Raw genomic sequence first — 17,022 nt, 5'->3', positions numbered from 1 at the left:
AACTCGCCGGAGCGGTTTTACAGCAGAAAGCTATCAAGCAGCAACCTTTGGGGGCCCGCTGAGCCTGGGTGTTAAAGTTGCTCGAATGCATTAAAGCAGTTGAAACGTGTGTTAAAATATGGCACTAGGAGAGGAGGATATCTGTGCAATTAGCAATCTGATGCTTTCAGCAGCTGCTTGCAATGTCGATCCGGTGTATCGGCAACGGGTGCCGCTGAGGTTTGACGGAGAAAGGAAACAAACACACCAGCCGCTCTGCTGCCACAAAAACCCCGCTTTCAGAGCAGGTTAGCAGCCAGCTAGCTTGGTGTACGTGGGATTTTAGCAGGGATCAGATGCGAGGGGTTGTAGGAGATAAATGCCGTGAACCTTGAATTCTAATTTATGCTGTTTGCAAGCAGCAGAAGCTGCTGGCGCCGGGGTGGTTTGCGTCCCCTCTGCTACGCTGGGGAGCAGCGCCAGTGACATTCGGAGTTCAGCAAGCAAAATCCTATTAAGATAACGTCACGGCCTTTCTGTTTTACTGTTTGCAAGCCAGCCATAACATCATTAAATTACACAACAGGGAGGTGCCTGCTGCCAAGGAGCTCTGCTCGAGATAAGATGTGGGTTGAGCCGCTGCCAAAATTTGAGTTGATATGACAAGAAATTTGGAGCTGGTTCAAGGCTTGATTCACACAAGACATCGCAGCGTGCAGGTAAACACTGTGCAGGATTGGTCCCTGGGGCAGCTCTGCTGCTCCGAGCCGGGGCACGGCGCAGGTAGGGCAGTATCCGGCGCTGCCGGCTGGCACTGTGCAACGCCTGCCCAGGGCAGGGCTCAGCCGCGCAGGCCGGGGCTGAAGGCGTTTGTAGTAGCCAAATATACACCTGTTCTTGCGTTGAGCACTGACGAGGAAAAGACAAAAATCTGGCGGGATCTGTAGATGAAGCTCGGGCAGCTGTTTGCAGGTTCTCACCGACCTTACCTCCGCCACCTCTTCCCCAGCTCTTTCGGGGGAGTTGGAGGAAGCCCGATGGCTCAAGGGATTGACTTTGGAGGCTCACGCTAGTAATTAAAATGCCTCTAACGTGAGGGCAGTTGCGATAGTTGGTTATCTGTGGCTGAGATGGGGCAGATGGGATCCAGCGGGGTTTGCAGGGGCGGGAGTGTTGTGGGGTTGCCCCCCCCGGGAGAAGAGGCGTTGCTGGCAGGGTTGTAAGGGCTGCGCTACCTGATCTGCAAATCTGGCACCACGAACACCGAGGCACTAAGGTGCGCAGGGAGGTTGCTTGTTTTGTGATGCTGTGGCTGGACCAGCAGGAAAAGGAGCAAGAAGAAATAGCCACTGTGTAAAACTACGTGCAGCCTCTATAACAGCACTGAAACCCTGCCTTGCTGGTCCCTCTGCATCACCCACCACGTCCCTGCCACACTTGCTGACGCAGGCTTTGTGCCTCTCGCCCTTTTGCTGCTGCAGGTCCTGGGCTCTCCCGGACCTCAGGTTTCCCTGTGCTGTCCTGCTTGTGGATAGTCTGGTCCTCAGGCTCCCTCTTTCAGATTCCCAAGGGAGAACTCATCCAGCACCATCCTCACCATCGCTCAGAGAAACTCCTGTCGTCAGCGCTGGTGACTTTTTTCTCCTGCAGCATCTTCCAGGCAGCAGAGATGGTGCACAGCCAGGGCTCGGGGGGCTCAGCCCAGGCCATGAGACACGGAGGAATTCAGGTGATTCTGTAGAAGTGCCTGGGCTGTGTGTGCAGAGAGCCCTATGTCACCTCCAAGACAGGACATCAGGAAGAAATTACTTAAAAATTGGGCCTTAAAAGCAGCTTTCGAAGCGTTTTCCATTAGAGAAGCTTTGTTTCCATCAAAGGCTGCACAGAGACACGAAGCCTGCCCTGCCCTGGGATTCTGTCTGGCGCTCCAGCACTGCTATTACTGCTTTCCCTCGCGGCTGCGTTTCTGGCATTGCTGACTTTCGGGGTCCCAGATGTATCTCGTCCATGTTGCGGCAGCTCAAGTACAAAGCGGCTCAGAGTTCCCGTTACCGGGATGTTCCCTGCGAAGGGATGGAGCGACGTGCACAAGCACATCTCGCAGTGACCTTCCATCCCGGGGGTGGCTTTGCGCATCTTCCCTGCAAAGGACTTTAGGTTAACACAGTCTGACGAGCGGTGCGACGTTCCTGCCTCTCTAGTGCCTCATCTCGCAGCCTGCCTGCCTCCTTATGATTACAGAGCCATGTACATGCAGGGGAGATGTCAGGCAAGTCTGTGACTTTCCTGCAATTCTCCAGTTTCCAAAACAGCAGGATATTTGTTTTGTTGCTGTAGAAAACCTGCCCGTGCAGGTTTTCAGGGTACCGAGTTGTCACTACAACCGTTGCCTTCCCGCGAGCCTGAAAGGAGCCGCGTGTCCGCGAGAACGAATCAGATGGTGTTTCCTGCCACCTCCTCAGGAGAAAAAAAAGAAGTGTTAGATTGACAGTTTTGGAAAGTGAAGCTTTCTCTCTATCAACAGAGCAGACAGCAGCGTGGCACAGCCACGGGAGCGCATCGTCCCCTGCCTCCCGGCCACATCACCCAGCTGTGGCAGGCAGGAGGATGGTCCTCATCCCCAAGGACACTGCAAATCTAGTACATCTAGGGTGAGCGGTGGTGGTGCCTTCAACGTCAGACGAGGACCTGCTCTGCCAGCCGCTGTGGGACGGTGGCTGTGCCTCCATTCCCCGGGGAGGGCAGGGCTTTGCCGCTGCCAGCCCAGCAGGAGGTTGCTGCCAGTGCCAAGCAGTGCAGCTGGTGGCCAGTGTCCCCTGCGGCTGCTGTTTCCGTGGCTGAGCCATCCACTCACCCTTTCGCTGTGAGATACACAGGCCTGGAGGGCGGCAGCGCTCCGGGGACGGGCCGCTGAGTTGTCAGGGATGCGTGGGTCTCTCAGGAGGCAGCCACAGTGACATGCTTTTATCTGTCCCTGGGAGCCTCCGCCATGGGGAAAGGCAGTCTTGCCCAAGAGAGACGGGAGAGGGGCTCCCTGAGTGGGTGGGTGCCCTGATCGGGGTGCCTGGAGTTTGCAAAGCACAACATGCTGTCTGTGCTGATGCCTCCCCAGCATCCCACTCCCCAGACCCTGCTGAGCCTCCGAGGGCAGCAAGTGGGGATGGGGGGGGTTTTACCAAATTATTTTCAGGGAGAGAACCTGACCCTGGCAGAGGCTGATGGGTGCTGCGATGGGAGCAGGGCGCAGAGGGCTCTTGTGAAGCCTGCCTGCATCAGGCCATCAATGGGTCAGAAAGGACCATCCCTTTCCCAAGAGTATTTCCCACATATTTGCCTGCGAGACTGCTCCTCTCCTTTGCCAGCAGCTGGAAGGCATCAGCCTGCCTGGACTGCGCTTCCAGGATGGCAGTTCTTGTTTTCATATAACACAGATGTATATTTTCAGTGCTTTTGGGTATCAAAGGCACTTAAGTGAACCCTTCCACCTGAGGAAAGAGGTCCTGCAGGCGGGCAGGCTGCGTCGGAGGTTGGTAAAGGCTGGGAGGGTGCCTGGCATGGGTCCTGCCTGTCCCCCACCGTGCTGCGTAGCAAACCGTGGTGCTGGAGGGCAGGCGGCGGTGCGGCTGCAGGGGCGACCGCATGCTGCTACTCCCCAGGATGCATTCACTGTGTGCTTGTTCTAGGTGACACCGGGTCTCGAGGGCCAAGAAGGGGAGCTGCTCGTGAAGGGACCCTCTGTCTTCCGCGAGTACTGGAACAGACCCAGAGAAACAGCAGACGCCTTCACGCCCGACGGCTGGTTCAAAACAGGTACTGCCGTGGCTTCCCTGCGGCGTCTGGCAGAGGGGAGAGGGGGGCAGCAGCTCCGGTTCGGCCCCCGAGGTTTCCCAGCTGCTGGAGGGGGGGTTTGTAGGTGGGGGATGCCAGCCCGGCTGGGGGTGCGGGCTGGACCTGCTTCCAAATGCTGGTCTCAGGGAGGGGCTTCGCTTGCGTTGGCTATAATTAGCCAAATATTGGGGTATGTTTGGGGTTGCTTCCTTGTGATCATAATACACAGGTACTTAATCTTTTCTGGGAACTTAAATTTTGCAGATGGGTGGGATTTAACTTAACTTACATGGGGACCACGTCAGTGGAAAACCCCCACTAAGCTCCCAGGAGCTGGATCCGTCCTGCCTCCCCTCCCGCCGCCGGCGGGGTGTCTGCGGGGAATTTTGTGCTCCAGGTCATGACTGAGCATTTAAAGACAAGGTGTGTAGGGTCGAAGCCGTGAGCGTGGGAAGTGTGGCCGCATGGGGTGGGCTGGGGTCGTGGGCTTGGCCACTGGAGTCGCGTGGGAGCTTTTCAGGGAACCGTCATTTGTTGATCAGAAAATACTCGTCGATGGAAAGCTGAACTTTCTGGGGAAAAATCTCAGTAGGTGCCTTCGGTGTGGGAGCGGTTCAGGAAGGGGTTTTGAAATTGCCAGAACATTTTTTGAAGTGAAAGGTCTGAGTCTTCCAAATAAAGAGGCGTTTTAGTTTGAAACCAAGGCTCATTTTATTTTTGTATGATACACTCTGGAAATGCCAAGGAAATGTTTCTTTTTCTGGGTTTTCTCAGGATTTGCCGTTCCCTTTCAACTAAGAGAAATGTTTCTGAAACGTGAAATGTTTCCAGGGATGGGAACACCCCTGGTATTTGCTTCTTTCAAATCAAATTTCACCACAAGATAATACCCTAATAATAATAATAAAATTGCAGGTGGGTCCCGTGCTCACCTCGGTCGGTTTTATCAAATCTTTGCAAACAGCAAAATGATGGTTTTATCAAATCTTTGCAAACAGACAAAAGATCCTGTTATCCTGCGATAGCAGGAGATGCTGGCGGGACTGTCCAGCTGCTGTGGCTGGGACGGCAAGTTCTCAGAGGAGAACTCACGGCTAACCCTGCCCATCGCGTGGGATGAGCAGGCTGAAGACCTTTCCCAAACGGAGTAGATGTGACAGGCCATGAATAAGTTATGTGCTTCAAATTACGCCTCCCGCCCCGCGCGTGGCGTGGCGAGCGGTCAGAGGTTCCTGTCTCCCGGCGCTGTTCCGCAATTTAGATTAAATACCAAACCAGCCGCGGGACGGGTTGGCAGGCCCTGGCCCCGGCTGCCGGTTGGTATCTCGGCGTGCCCACCTTCCCGCGGGCCGGGAGCCGTTTGGGCAGCGGGGTGAATACGGGCAGCGCGTTTGCCTGCCTGCACCGAGCCCGACCGCCCATTAATCTTGGCAGTGCGGAGGGGCGAGGTGGCTCATTTCTGCCTAACCTTAACATATACACAGCTCTGACGTTCCCGTTCCCCTCTTCTGTGCGTTAGCAGTGCCATCGAGTCGGGAGCCAGGCTGGGTTTCTGATGCCTTCTGTGTAATCTTATTTATTTACGGTTCTTGAAGAAGCTGTGATTTATTATTACTGTTATCCCGAAGCAGACGTGGAGCTGCCCTGCCGGCAGTGTCACCGCGGGTTCCCATCCTGGGCGGGTGCCGCAGGCTGGGACTGGAGCATCATCAGGCGATGTGCAGGGTGCAGGGCAATCAGCTTTAAAAATTTTTTTAGTCAACACTCCTGATGAATATTTCAGATGCAAAGGAATAGCATGCATTAATTATTGCAAAGAGATGTCTTTAGGAGAAAATGATTTTGAAATTCAGTTTAATTTCATTGTAATGTGCTGCAAACAGGAAGGGAGTATGTGTGTTTAATTGGCTCTCGGGGGTAAGGCCGGGAAGATGGCATGCCTTTGTCACAGGCCATTAGTGATACAGACTGCATAATGAGAGAGTACAATCAGCTCACAGCTGCCGGCTCCTACGGGGAGAGAATGATATTAAATAGAAATCAGTATAAATTAAACTTAACCCTTTCACTAGCTGAGCAAAGCTCAGAGCTAGAAATAAGGGGAGGGGGGAAAGTGGAGACAGGCATGGGAGTTTGGGCTGGGTCGGGGGGTGCCTGGCCGACCCCCCAGCGGCAGACCCCTGGCCAGGCTGCCTCCCCAACATCCCCTGCAGCTGCCTAGGGAGGACAGCAGGCTTTTAACTCTCTTCCCCATCCCCTTGTTCCCCCTGTCTTTGCCTTTCTCTCCTTCATTCCTCTCCTGACCGCTTACTCTGTGCCTCTCATGGATGTCGGGCCGATGGGACTATTTTCTTCCCAAGCCCCATTTAGCTGGCGGTGCAGTGAGCGACCCCCGTCACCCCTTGCCCTGCCTGCCCCTGCTGTTGGAGATCATTCAGAGACAGCAAATGTCCCTGTGGTGGTAAAACACCTCTTCAGGGAGCCGAGGAGGTTGTGTCCCACCATAGCAACTGGGATCTGGAGGGTGAATTACCTCCATTAAGCAGCGGTGGGTATCTTTGGAGCGGAGACCGTTCTAGCAGGCCACACCAGCCAGACAAAGCCTTGCTGCTTCCAGGCTATCATCCGCTCTGCCTGCCATTTGCAGGTCATATAGGTCAGCGCTTCAAAGCTGAGGCTGCGTGCGTGTGCATGGTGCTCCCAAACCCCAGGCGATGGTATTTCTGACTCCGTGCTAGCCGTTCCTCTCGCTGCCGGACCCTTGTCTGGGTTCCCACCAAGTGACCTACAGGTCACCTAAAGCAGATGTTGGTGTGATCGCAGGCGGTGGCCAGGACCCCCGCATCCCCCGAGGACACGGGGAATGTGCACTCAGCTGCGGCAGGGACGAGGTTTGGAGAGGGTAAACTTGGAGACAGTGGGGATAAGTCCTCAGCTGTCGCTGTTAATGGCAATCCGAAAAAACAGCGGGCCAGCAAATAAAGAATAATTACTGCAAGGGGAACCCCAGCATGTTGCTCGTGCTGCACCTCGTCGGGAGTCGGTCTCTGGGAGGGCACTGCTCTGGGGTGGCACCGCACGGAGACAGGGCACGTGGGGCAGGGGTGTCCCGCCGTTGGCACTCGCCGTGCTGTGAAACAGAGCGCGGTGTGATGCCTCCGCATGCTGAGCGCCGAACGCGGGCTCTGGGCGTACCGTCCCCGTGTGTTGCTGCCGGGGGTGGCGTGTCCTGCTGGCTTCGCTGAGTATAATCAGTTTGGGGCTCTACCTGGGTGTCCACCCTCAGGGTTACACGCACAAAGCCAAGGGTCCCTGGAGCTCGTTGCCCCCTTTCGTTTTGTGACCAGACTTAACCTGGAGCTGCTGCACGGGGCTTGCGTGGTCTGAGCACCAGTTCCCTTCCATACCGGCCCCCAGGGTGAGGGATGGTGCTCAGACCTTGCAAGGCGCCTGCTGAGGTGGTCCGTCGGGAGCTTTTCTGGTTGCCTCCTCAAACGCAAGGCTCACATGGGAATCTTGAATTTTAAAGTCTTTTCTGGCGGCAGGTCGTTTATTTCTGCAGTACTTTCCTCAGGCCGGTTCTGTTTCTGGTTGTTGTTCCCGTAAATCGAGTTATTGTGGGTTTTTTTTTCAGAAAGTATAGAAAACAAAACAAAAAGAGCCAACGCTTACATGGCAGCAGTCATTTTCCTTTCTGACTGACAGCTCCTTTATTAAAAATCCCCTTTTCTCCCGTGAAACTGTCTTCCCCAAGAAAACAACCTCACGTTGAGCATTGGGGATGGTCATTCCTTCTGTGATCGGACGGAAAAACAGCGATACAGACTGTGCCATGAGCATGCCCTCCGCAGCGTGCTCCTGCCGCTCCCTGCTCGGTTTCTAGGGAAATCTTGGAAAGACCAGACATTTAGTGCAACAACTGCAGACCTGTGTTTCCTCCCGGCGGGACGGGAGGCGGACACCGTGTGCGCCCCGTGCGGGAAGCCTGTGCAGGCACCCCTCTGCAAACGTGCCCATTTTGTGCCTCCGGTTAGAGAAGGAACAAGTAGATGTGTATGTGTTACAGGGGGAAAAAAAGGCAGGCAAAAAGGCGTGATGCTGCAGTGACTTTTTGATGAATTCAAGATCGTGGCTCTTTTGAGAACCTTCTGAACTCGTGGTGTTGCAAAGGTGATTTACTGTTGCTCCCGTCCTCTTTATTCCCTCCGATTTGCGCCGTTGTCTGCCTATCTCTCCGTCTCTCTCATTTCCATCTGAGTGAATTTGATTATTTTTATTGTATTAACGCTGTTGACAGAGCTGCTTAGATCAAAGTCCCCTCCAGCCATTTCCAGGGAGACTGCTGGGTATCCACCTGCTGTCATACATCCAGGCGGCACCGAGCCCTCAGAGACCAAGACAAACCCGAAGGAAAAATGCCTACAGCCGTCTGTCTCCTGTCGCTGCGATACCTTCCCAGCTGTCCCGCGCCCTGCGAGGTGAGAGGCGATCTCCAAACACACTCACATGCCGCTGAGCAGGAAGGATGGAAGAAAAAAATTCGGAAAGAAGACATTTTTTACAGTGACGGTGGTGACATACTAGAAGAGATTGCCCAGAGAGGTGGGAGATGCCCCAGCCCTGGAAACATTCCAGGTCAGGCTGGTCGGGGCTCTGAGCAACCTGGTCTAGTTGAAGATGTCCCTGCTCACTGCAGGGGGTTGGACTAGATGGGCTCTAAAGGTCCCTCCCAACCCAAACCGTTCTGTGATTCTATGAGCAACTGCTGAGCAAACCCCGGGAGCTGGAGGAGAGCAGCACCCAAACACCAGCCTCCCTGGTCATCCCGCTCCCTGATCTTTATTCATCCAGGCCAGCTTTGCGATGCTCATGCCGCTCAGGCTCTGGCACTGTCAGATTGTGTTATCTCTGCCCAGGAGGCAGCGCTTGTCAGGCAGCGAGCGGCTCCGGAGTCTCGAGCAAGAGGGCGGAGGGTTTGGGAGCGTGGTGGAGCCGCGCAGCGCGGTGCCCAGGCGCTGCCCGTTTGCCTGCCTGCGCAGGGCCGGGCAAGGTGCTTTCCCCGGGGGAATCTGGCAGTACAGTGGTGTGCACAGGGGGGAGTGATACGATCAGAAAGCAGACTTCTCCCCGAGGGAAGGCCGGCTTCCGTTCACATTTGCCCACACGTCCAGAAAATTAGAATCTGGTGTATTCAGGGAGATTTATTTTCAATTACAGGTTAAGGCTGAGACGTGAAATAGCACCGGGTTTGAAAGTAGTGCATAAATCCTGCAACAAATCCATGTATCTCAGCTCCAGATAATAAGATTTTATTGATTGCTATATTGTATCTGTCAGAATAAAACTCTCTTAATGCATGCGTCAGGATGGAGAAGATAGAAAGCTTGTTGGTAGTAGAATCTGATTCAGGAATCAATGCACTTTGATTAATATGTCGTTAAGAAAGTAAGAGTTATTTAACTTGTTTGATGCACATTTCAAAATGATGACTCATATCTTTTAAGTTTCTTTCTTTAAGCTGCATTTAAAAAAAACACCTCGGAGCTGTTTTTCACATTGCCAAGTCCTGGTTTATCACTTAATTTTTACTAGATCCTTTTATGCAGGTCACAACCCCGCCCCTCCCCCGACTCCCGTTAACAATAATTCCTATGCCCAAAATGCTTCCCACGTGCCGTTTTTGAAGGCTTTAGAAAAAAAGGAGAATGCTGTGGACCTGCTATCTTTATTCCTTCTGGATGTTCTGCAGCACAAGAGAGAGCTCCAGAGGAAAAAAAAAAGAAGAGAGAGAGAGGAGAAATTAATCTGGAATAAGACATCATCAGGAGAAATGAGAAGCACCCATCAGTTCTGGCAGGCGTTCAGATGCTGCCAAGCTTGGGCAGCCGGCAGCACGCTGTGCATCTGTCTGTGCTTGCTGAACGTGCCATTCTCTCGGCTCCGGCCTTTCCGCCGTGATCTACAAACTCGGGCACCAAGGACAAGCCTTGGCTTAGTTGGGAGCATCCTGCTCAGCACTGCTGATCCCAGCTTGCTCCAGAGGCGGGACCTGCCTTTGCAGCAGCCATGAAGCCCTGGTCAAGAGAAGCAGCCCGGTGACACTGTCAGGCTGGTTTCAGGGACCTCCCCGTGTCCTTCTCCCGAGTCACAAGCGATAGAACAAGAGGAAACAGCCCTCAAGCTGCGTCAGGGGAGGTTTAAGTTGGATATTAGCGAAAATGTCTTCCCTGCCAGAGGGGTCAGGCCCTGGCACAGGCTGCCCAGAGAGGTGGGGGAGTCACCGTCCCTGGGGGGGTTCAAACACCGTGCAGACATGGCACTTCAGGGCACGGTTTAGGCGACCTGGTGGTGTTGGGTTGGGGGTTGGACTTGATGATCCTAGAGGTCTTCTCCAACCTTAATGATTCTATGATTCTATCTGTCCTCTTCAGACTGAGCTCTCCAGTCCGTAGCTGGACAGCCCTGCCGGCACCAGCCACAGATCCTTGCCATTCCCAGCCCTGGCTCTTTGGCGATTTCCACCCCACCACTTCTAACAGAAAAGGCAAAGCTGCCTGCAATTTTCCAGCCCAGAGAAATCTGGTGTTTGTAGGAAATGCCCTGGACAGGCCATCCTTGGCCAGACACAGCCCATTCCTCCTCTCGGGCCGGTCTCCGAGGAGAAGGGCAGGAGAAGCAGCGAGCGGCGCACGCCTGATCCCTCCAGCACAGGCTTATTTCCCTGACACTTGCCTGTCCCCAGAGGCAAGCAGGTGTTTCCCTGCCAAGGGAATGGCTTACATCCGTGGGTGTAGCACTGACACCTGAAACAGAAACTACTTTAGCCTGATCAAGGCAGATTATAAATAGAAATGCATCTAATTAGCATCCTAATCTGCAGGTTTTCTGTTTGTTTGCAGTGTCTTTCCTAGTCAAAAATCCAGTTAATGCAGATTCTATTTTTAAAGAAACGATTCGATAATTATAACATGTTGCAGATGACGTGACTTACAGGTTCGGTAAGCCCTCCGAGGCTGGGCTGAAGGAGCTTCTTTTTGAGACTGTCATAGCTTAAGCTCCTGAGTCGGGCGGGATGGCAGCGAGCGTTGCGCAAGGCTCTGTCTCCGCTTTCCAGGTGCGTGATCCAGCGTTAGAGCTGAAAGGCAGTGGGAGCGAGAGGCAGGGAGGCTCACCTGCTTCATTAGTGGCTTGTATCTTGGACCCACGTTCCCACAATCGACATGAAAGGGCACCCAAAAGTATGCCGAGCGTACCCCAAACACAGCTCCGTGTGCTGCTTTAGGAGGGATATCCCACCGGATCTCCGCGGGACAGGAGCAGCGGCCGCGGGCACCCACCGGGCAGCCTCTGCAGCGAAGCCAGACCCGCCGTGCGCTGGGCTCACCCTTCCACCCGGCCCTCATTTAAGAGGTCTTTCTAGAATTAAAAACATAAAGACGGCATGGTGTAAAGATCAGCCGCGTGTAAGGATCCCTGTATAATCTCAAAATGTTCCTTATACACACGCACTTCTAACACTGGAGAGAAAGTTCACTTTTTCTGCTGCCTGTCTCAGTACTTACTCTTTTTCCTTGAGGAGACGGTATTGCCAGCTTTGCCTGAAGGCTGGAAGCCTTAGGGTCGTCAGGACACAGCGAAACGAAACCTGTTTCCTTGACTGCTCACGAGACTGGTGTTTTCAGCAGTTCAGAGAGTGACTTGGGATTTTTGTAGCTGTAAATGAGAGCAGCTTTTGGCACAGAATTTGTTTACTCTCTACAGAGCTCTGCTGTAGTTGTATCAAACGTCTTGGATGCCAACCCTTTACTTGAGAACCTCTGCTACATGGAGTCCAGTTTTCAGAGGCGTGGAGCAATTGCACCCCAGCTGAGAGTCGGTGGGAACAGCAGGCACCCGCATCTCCGAAATCCAGGCTGTTCCCTTTCAGTCCCTATTTGTTTTTACCTCTCCAGCTGTGCTATGGCAGCGCTGCTCATGCAGCCCGAAGGGAGAGGGGCTCGCCCAGGCTCTGACCGCCGGGCGTGACCCTTCCCTTCCCATCCCAGGGATTAATGCAAGGAGTCCCATCCGCAGCTCCAGCCGCGTTACGTTGTAGGGGCGTCAAGCTGAGCTCTGCAAGCCTGTCAGAAGATCTAGCAGGAGAATCGCAAGCTGGCGAGTGGGTTAAGAGGGGAAGCGCAGGACTGAGCTCAGGATGTGGTAAAGAAATGGGCTGCGCAGTTGCCTTTCTCATGGTGCTTGGCAGAGCCCGTTGGATCATTGGCGAGGCTTCCTTTCAAGCGGCTACTTACTGCTGTATAAATGGCATGTCTCCTCCAGTGCGGGATTCGAAACCCCGTAGGGGAAGGTCAGCATCAAACCATCCGAGTGAGATCCCTGAGCAGTCGTGCAGAGGACAAGACCATGGTCCCAATGCGGGCTCTATCAAAGCACCTGTTCTACGGGTGTGAAAGGCTGCTTTGCTGGCTGGGGGGACGCCTGTTCTTCAAGCCTGGGAGGTGATGGGGATTATCTTCAGTCCTGACAGCTGCCTGTCACCAGAGGTGCCCGGCTCAAGAGGAAATCTGTTGAAACTAGACCTTCCTTCTGCCTTTGCCCATCTCTCCTTTTTCTGCCTTATTTTGTGTCCTCAGCTTTCCCTTCCTCCTCGTTTGCCGGGTTTCCCGTTGCTTGAGGCTCTCTGCTGGTGCCCGCACAATCTGTTTAGTGTGCGGAACAGTTTTCAGCGTTCAATTTACATAAGCCAGCGCAGCCTTAAGTGGGGCAGGGCCGGGGAGTTGCACGAATTGATTACAGCTCATGGGACGAGCCGGGAAGCCAGTGGCCTGATTTCCGTCCTTCCCCAGCACAAGGGAAGCGAGGGATCACTTTCAGCAGGCGTGATCCAAGGCCAAGCGCCGTGAAGCGGTGAGGTTTTTGTTGGGTGTTTTATTGGGCTGGTAATAGCGCTTGACGAAGAGCTGAATGTCTCTGGCTTTGAGAGGCTCTTCACTTTCAACAAGAGTCATCCCTCTGGGTTTCGCTCAAGACAACTGAGAACATATTTACTTATAACTAATGGTATCATGCTGTAAGCAAAAGTATAGGCTTCTGTATATTTAAGCAAACAATTTAAGGCAGATATCTTTCCTCATATCCCACCGCTGCCTCTCTTAGTCAACAACCTCCCATCGTTATGTCTGCTTTATTTGATAATTCATCTCACCAGAGACTGGGACAGGTCACGGCGTGGAAAAGAGGTACCGCTCTCTTTAGCTAAGGTGTAATTGATCCCTCAGCTGTTCTGCAGAGGGCAGAAGCCAAAGGAGAGGGGTTTAGTCTAATGTTTTTATTATTACAATTATTATTTTCAGCCGTGCACGCAGGGTTACCGTGCTCTTCGAAGTTTCGCCAGCTGAGTGGCAGCCGCGTTTGGCCGGGCTGCCGCACCTTGGAGCATTTACTTATTTATTAGTCTTTGAGTTTTCTTTTTCATCTCATTGTCTGCAGGGATTTCTATAAATAATTAAATGCTAATGTGAAAAAAAAAAAAACAAACAAACAAACAACCCAAAACACGTTTTTCATTTTTACTTACCCATTTTCTTTTCTGGCTTGTCCTCTGGGCAAACCCATCTGCAGTAATTCTGCCTGTAAGCGGTGGCGGGGGGGGTCCCTCCGCCCAACCTGCTTGTGTCGTATCAGTCATCCATGAGTTCCTGCTAATGATGAGTGAACCTACAAAGTCTTGGCTGCCTGGCTTGCAGAAACGTTCAAAGAGTCGGCTCGTTTATCTGCTATTTCCCATTAGAGGAGTATGGCGCCCTTGGAGCAGGGCGTGCAGCCTCCCTGGGCTGGGGAGGCTTCCTCCGCTGCTTGTCCTTCAGATCTGCGACGCGCTGAAGGGTTGGAGAGGCTCCTGGTCCTGCTGAGCTACATGTACCCAGAAATGAGGTACAGCACCCCTGCCAAGGGCAGGCGGGAGCCAGGATGCTGCCAGACTCCGCCGAGGTCTGAGTTTCTGTTAATCCCTTTGGTGCTGTCATCTCCTGGCCGAATGCTGGCGCCCAGGGCTTTGTCTGCTGGCGTACGTCGCAGAAGAGGGTCTAACGCCAGGCCAAGGCTGGAGTGGGGACCATATGCAGCAATCCCCGAGGCCCTGAAACAATAGTACAGACATGGGCCTTTGTATTTGCTAGCCGAAACCTGCTGGCCATTTGGGCGTGCTGGGAAGCCCCTATCATGGGGAGGGGAGAGGGTTTGGAGGGGATGGAGTGGATGATGCTTTCCAAGTCCCCCTAACGTGCCTGGAGGTTAAGCTGAAGCTGCTAGCTCTGTTCATCTGTGGGTTTTAGAGAGCTGCTAGCCTTAAACCAGCCCTTCGCGTTCACCTAGAATCCTCTATGTCTGTGAAGGACCACGAAATGGTGCCGAGGATGGGGTGAGCTTCGCAGTTCACAAAGAAGGAAGCCACCAGGTGCATGGATGGTCTGCGCCCATCTCCTGCCTGTCCCAGTCCGCGTGGGCGTGAGGAGCAGGCATCAGAAGTGCTCCTGCTGGGGGATCCCCCAGCCTCGACTTCGTGTGCAGAACCCAAGGCTCCAGGCTTTGGTACGCAACCTCCTACATCCACCACAACTTCACTGGTGCAGTCCCATGGCTGGGGTTGTAGCCTATTTTCATGCAAATCGGACCAAAAATAACCTACATCTTTCCTGTCCTGTAGTTTCCTGTGCTTTTCTCTCTTCGGAATATCAGTTCTTTAAAACCAGAGTGACCAGAAGATGCACCTTTGGGGTGAACCCTTTGTGAAGGCGTGGTGCCGCAGGACTAAGTGTCACAAGGAGGTTAATCCGGGCCTGCCTAAATACTGCCTTGCCTTCCCTCCTGTGCTAGGCAGAGCTCTCGGATCAAGGTGCCCCAGGAGAAAAGTCCTCCTGAGAGGAGAGCCAGGTCTGTGTGGTGGCGTGAGCCCACTCACAGCCCTCGGGTTGGGGTTGTAGAGCAGAGCACGGACGGGGGGATTTGTACCGAACAGGCTGCGGGATGGCAAACGACGTAGGACGTGGAGGCAAACCCTGAGGGTACAGCACAGGGTCAGGGAGCATCGTCCTGGCTTCCCACCCTGCTGCCTGAGGGGTGCAATAAACACGAGGAGCCTTTAAAAAATAGGGCTGTGAGAGGGAGGTGTCACTGATTTATCAGCCGAGCCGGGGTAGCTGCACTCCTCATCTGTCCGGCAGCAAGTCCCAGACTCCCCCTGCCCCATAGATGGAGGCAGAGAGGGGGAGAGCACAGCTCGGGATTACTGGGTTGAAATCAGACTTGTGTTATCTGCAGCGTTCGCCTCCCAGGTACCTGGAGATGCTGCCAGCATTCCCTGCACTGCTCCGTCTCCTGCTCCACCGGCACAGCCACACAGCGTGGGGAGGAGTGCCTTATTAGCACAGCTCTTTGTGAGATGCCCTTGAGTGATTTTTTTTTTTTTTCCAGGTGTAAATGCCAGGGGAGGCTGTACCAGTGCTTCACATTCTTTCATCTCGGCGGGGTTTTGCCCTTTCTCCCAGCACGGCTCTGACAGCAGGCTCAGCGCTGTTGCCTGTGGAATACAAACAAACTTCCCCATTGCAGAGCATGACATGAATTCATTCCAGGATGGGTTTTTTTTTTTTCTCCTGCTTTTCTTTCTTCCCTCCTGCTGGATGCTCCAGGGGTCTCTGGAGAAGTTTTGAGAGTGGGGAGCCAGTTGCTTAACCCCCTCTCTCCCAGGAGCAGGCAGCTTGCAGCAGACCCGACAGGTCTCGCAGATGGGGAGGACTGCAAAGCAGCTTGATGCTGCGATGCAGTTCCCATCCCCTGACCAAGCTGGGGGAGAAGAACCAACGCATCGAGACATCTGCATCCCTACATCTCTTAGTACCAGCCATTAGGGCAGTTGGAGGGTCTGTTCCCCGCTTGCTGAGCGCACCGCACCTACCATTAGTGCTAATGGGAGTTAGGCAGGCGCACGGAGAGGCAAGGATGCCCCTGAGCTACAAATCTACTTGGCAATTTTATTATGTAAATAAATGGTGCTTGCACATACACCTGCTGCTGCTGCTGCTCGTGGTGATGTTCATGGCAAGATACGTAAACAAACAGCGATTCCGTTCTAATAGATTTATTTCCTTTCTTGTGAGCCATTAAATTACCTCCAGATTTCACGCAGGTAGAAATCTGCAACAGCATCAAAATCTTGCTCTGCCTCAGTGGACGGTGGCCTGCAAAGCGTGACAGCCACCTATTGCTCTCAGATATTGTGCTGGGGAGCAATCCCATGGGAGCAACCAGGAGCATCCTCGGTGTATCGGTGTCTTTGGAGGTCCGCACCTCCCATCAGGGCTCCCACCACCGCCAGGCAGTTTGCAGGCAATGACAAACCTCCCTGTCCTGGGCTGAGCTCGGTGGCTGCACAGCCCGTGTCTGGAGAGCGAGAGTCCCCAGCCAGACCCCTCGGGGCAGCTCCTCCGCCTGGCCAGAGGGTGAAGGGCTCTTCCCTTCCAGGGGGGGTTGAAGCAGAGCTTGCTCTGGGCTGGGTTTTCCTAGGAAACCCATCGCCCCCCTGCAAAGCATCAGTACTGGGGCTCGCCAGGCTCCCTGACACCACACACCGGTCGATGGGACCTGCAAGGAGAGCAGCCTGCCCCTCTCTGAGCTGACCTGCCTGTTCGCAGCCACAGGGACGCGTCTCTGGGCTGCAGCTGCTGAGCTGCTCTCCTCTCCTGCTCCCTGGCTCCACTGGAGGGTTTTGGCAGCAAGACAGGTAGCAAATAGGTGGGGCTGCTGCCAGGGAGAGCACTGAGGCGCTGTGCCGGGGCTGCTGGGGCCAGGGTAGCTGCTGGTTCGAGAAGCGCGGTGCCGGCAGAGAGCTGGTGCCGGTGGCTCTGCTGGGCAGGGCCGGGTTGCCGGGACGGGCTTTTGCGCTGCACCCAAGGCAGCACCCGAGCAAACAGGAGCCCTGGAGATTGCTGGGGAGGGGAGATGCTTTCCTCATTAATAATTGGTGCATTATTAATATGCATGTGCTTTTTGAAGAAGTTTCAAACTCTTCCCCCTCAGGAGCCTTTGATGCTTTATTAATGATTGCGGCGCGCACCAAACCCTCGGTTCACCGCAACGGGAGCAGACCCATGCCCCTGCCGAAGCAGCCTATTTCCTTTTGGTCATTGTCTGTCCTGAGCCCAGGGAAGGCATTTT

The 17,022-nt window shown here is 54.0% G+C and overlaps 1 protein-coding gene across 5 annotated transcripts in view; it reads left to right on the top strand.

Annotated features, from left to right (window-relative positions):
* Nucleotides 1–17,022, top strand: part of ACSF3 (acyl-CoA synthetase family member 3) — a 65,900-nt gene that overhangs the window by 32,877 nt on the left and 16,001 nt on the right. For 3 of the 5 annotated variants that reach the window (XM_075101156.1, XM_075101152.1, XM_075101153.1), the window contains exon 7: nt 3,663–3,789. In XM_075101156.1, the coding sequence (XP_074957257.1) occupies nt 3,663–3,789 (127 nt within the window). Of the gene's footprint in view, nt 1–3,662; nt 3,790–8,104; nt 9,165–15,279; nt 15,927–17,022 lie in introns of those variants that run through there. The other 2 variants (XM_075101154.1, XM_075101155.1) reach the window with 2 other exon arrangements.

Source organism: Phalacrocorax aristotelis, chromosome 8 (genome assembly GCF_949628215.1).
Source record: "Phalacrocorax aristotelis chromosome 8, bGulAri2.1, whole genome shotgun sequence".
Lineage (NCBI taxonomy): Eukaryota > Metazoa > Chordata > Aves > Suliformes > Phalacrocoracidae > Phalacrocorax > Phalacrocorax aristotelis.
Note: the sequence above shows the minus strand (reverse complement) of the source record. Positions and strands in the feature narration are given on the sequence as shown.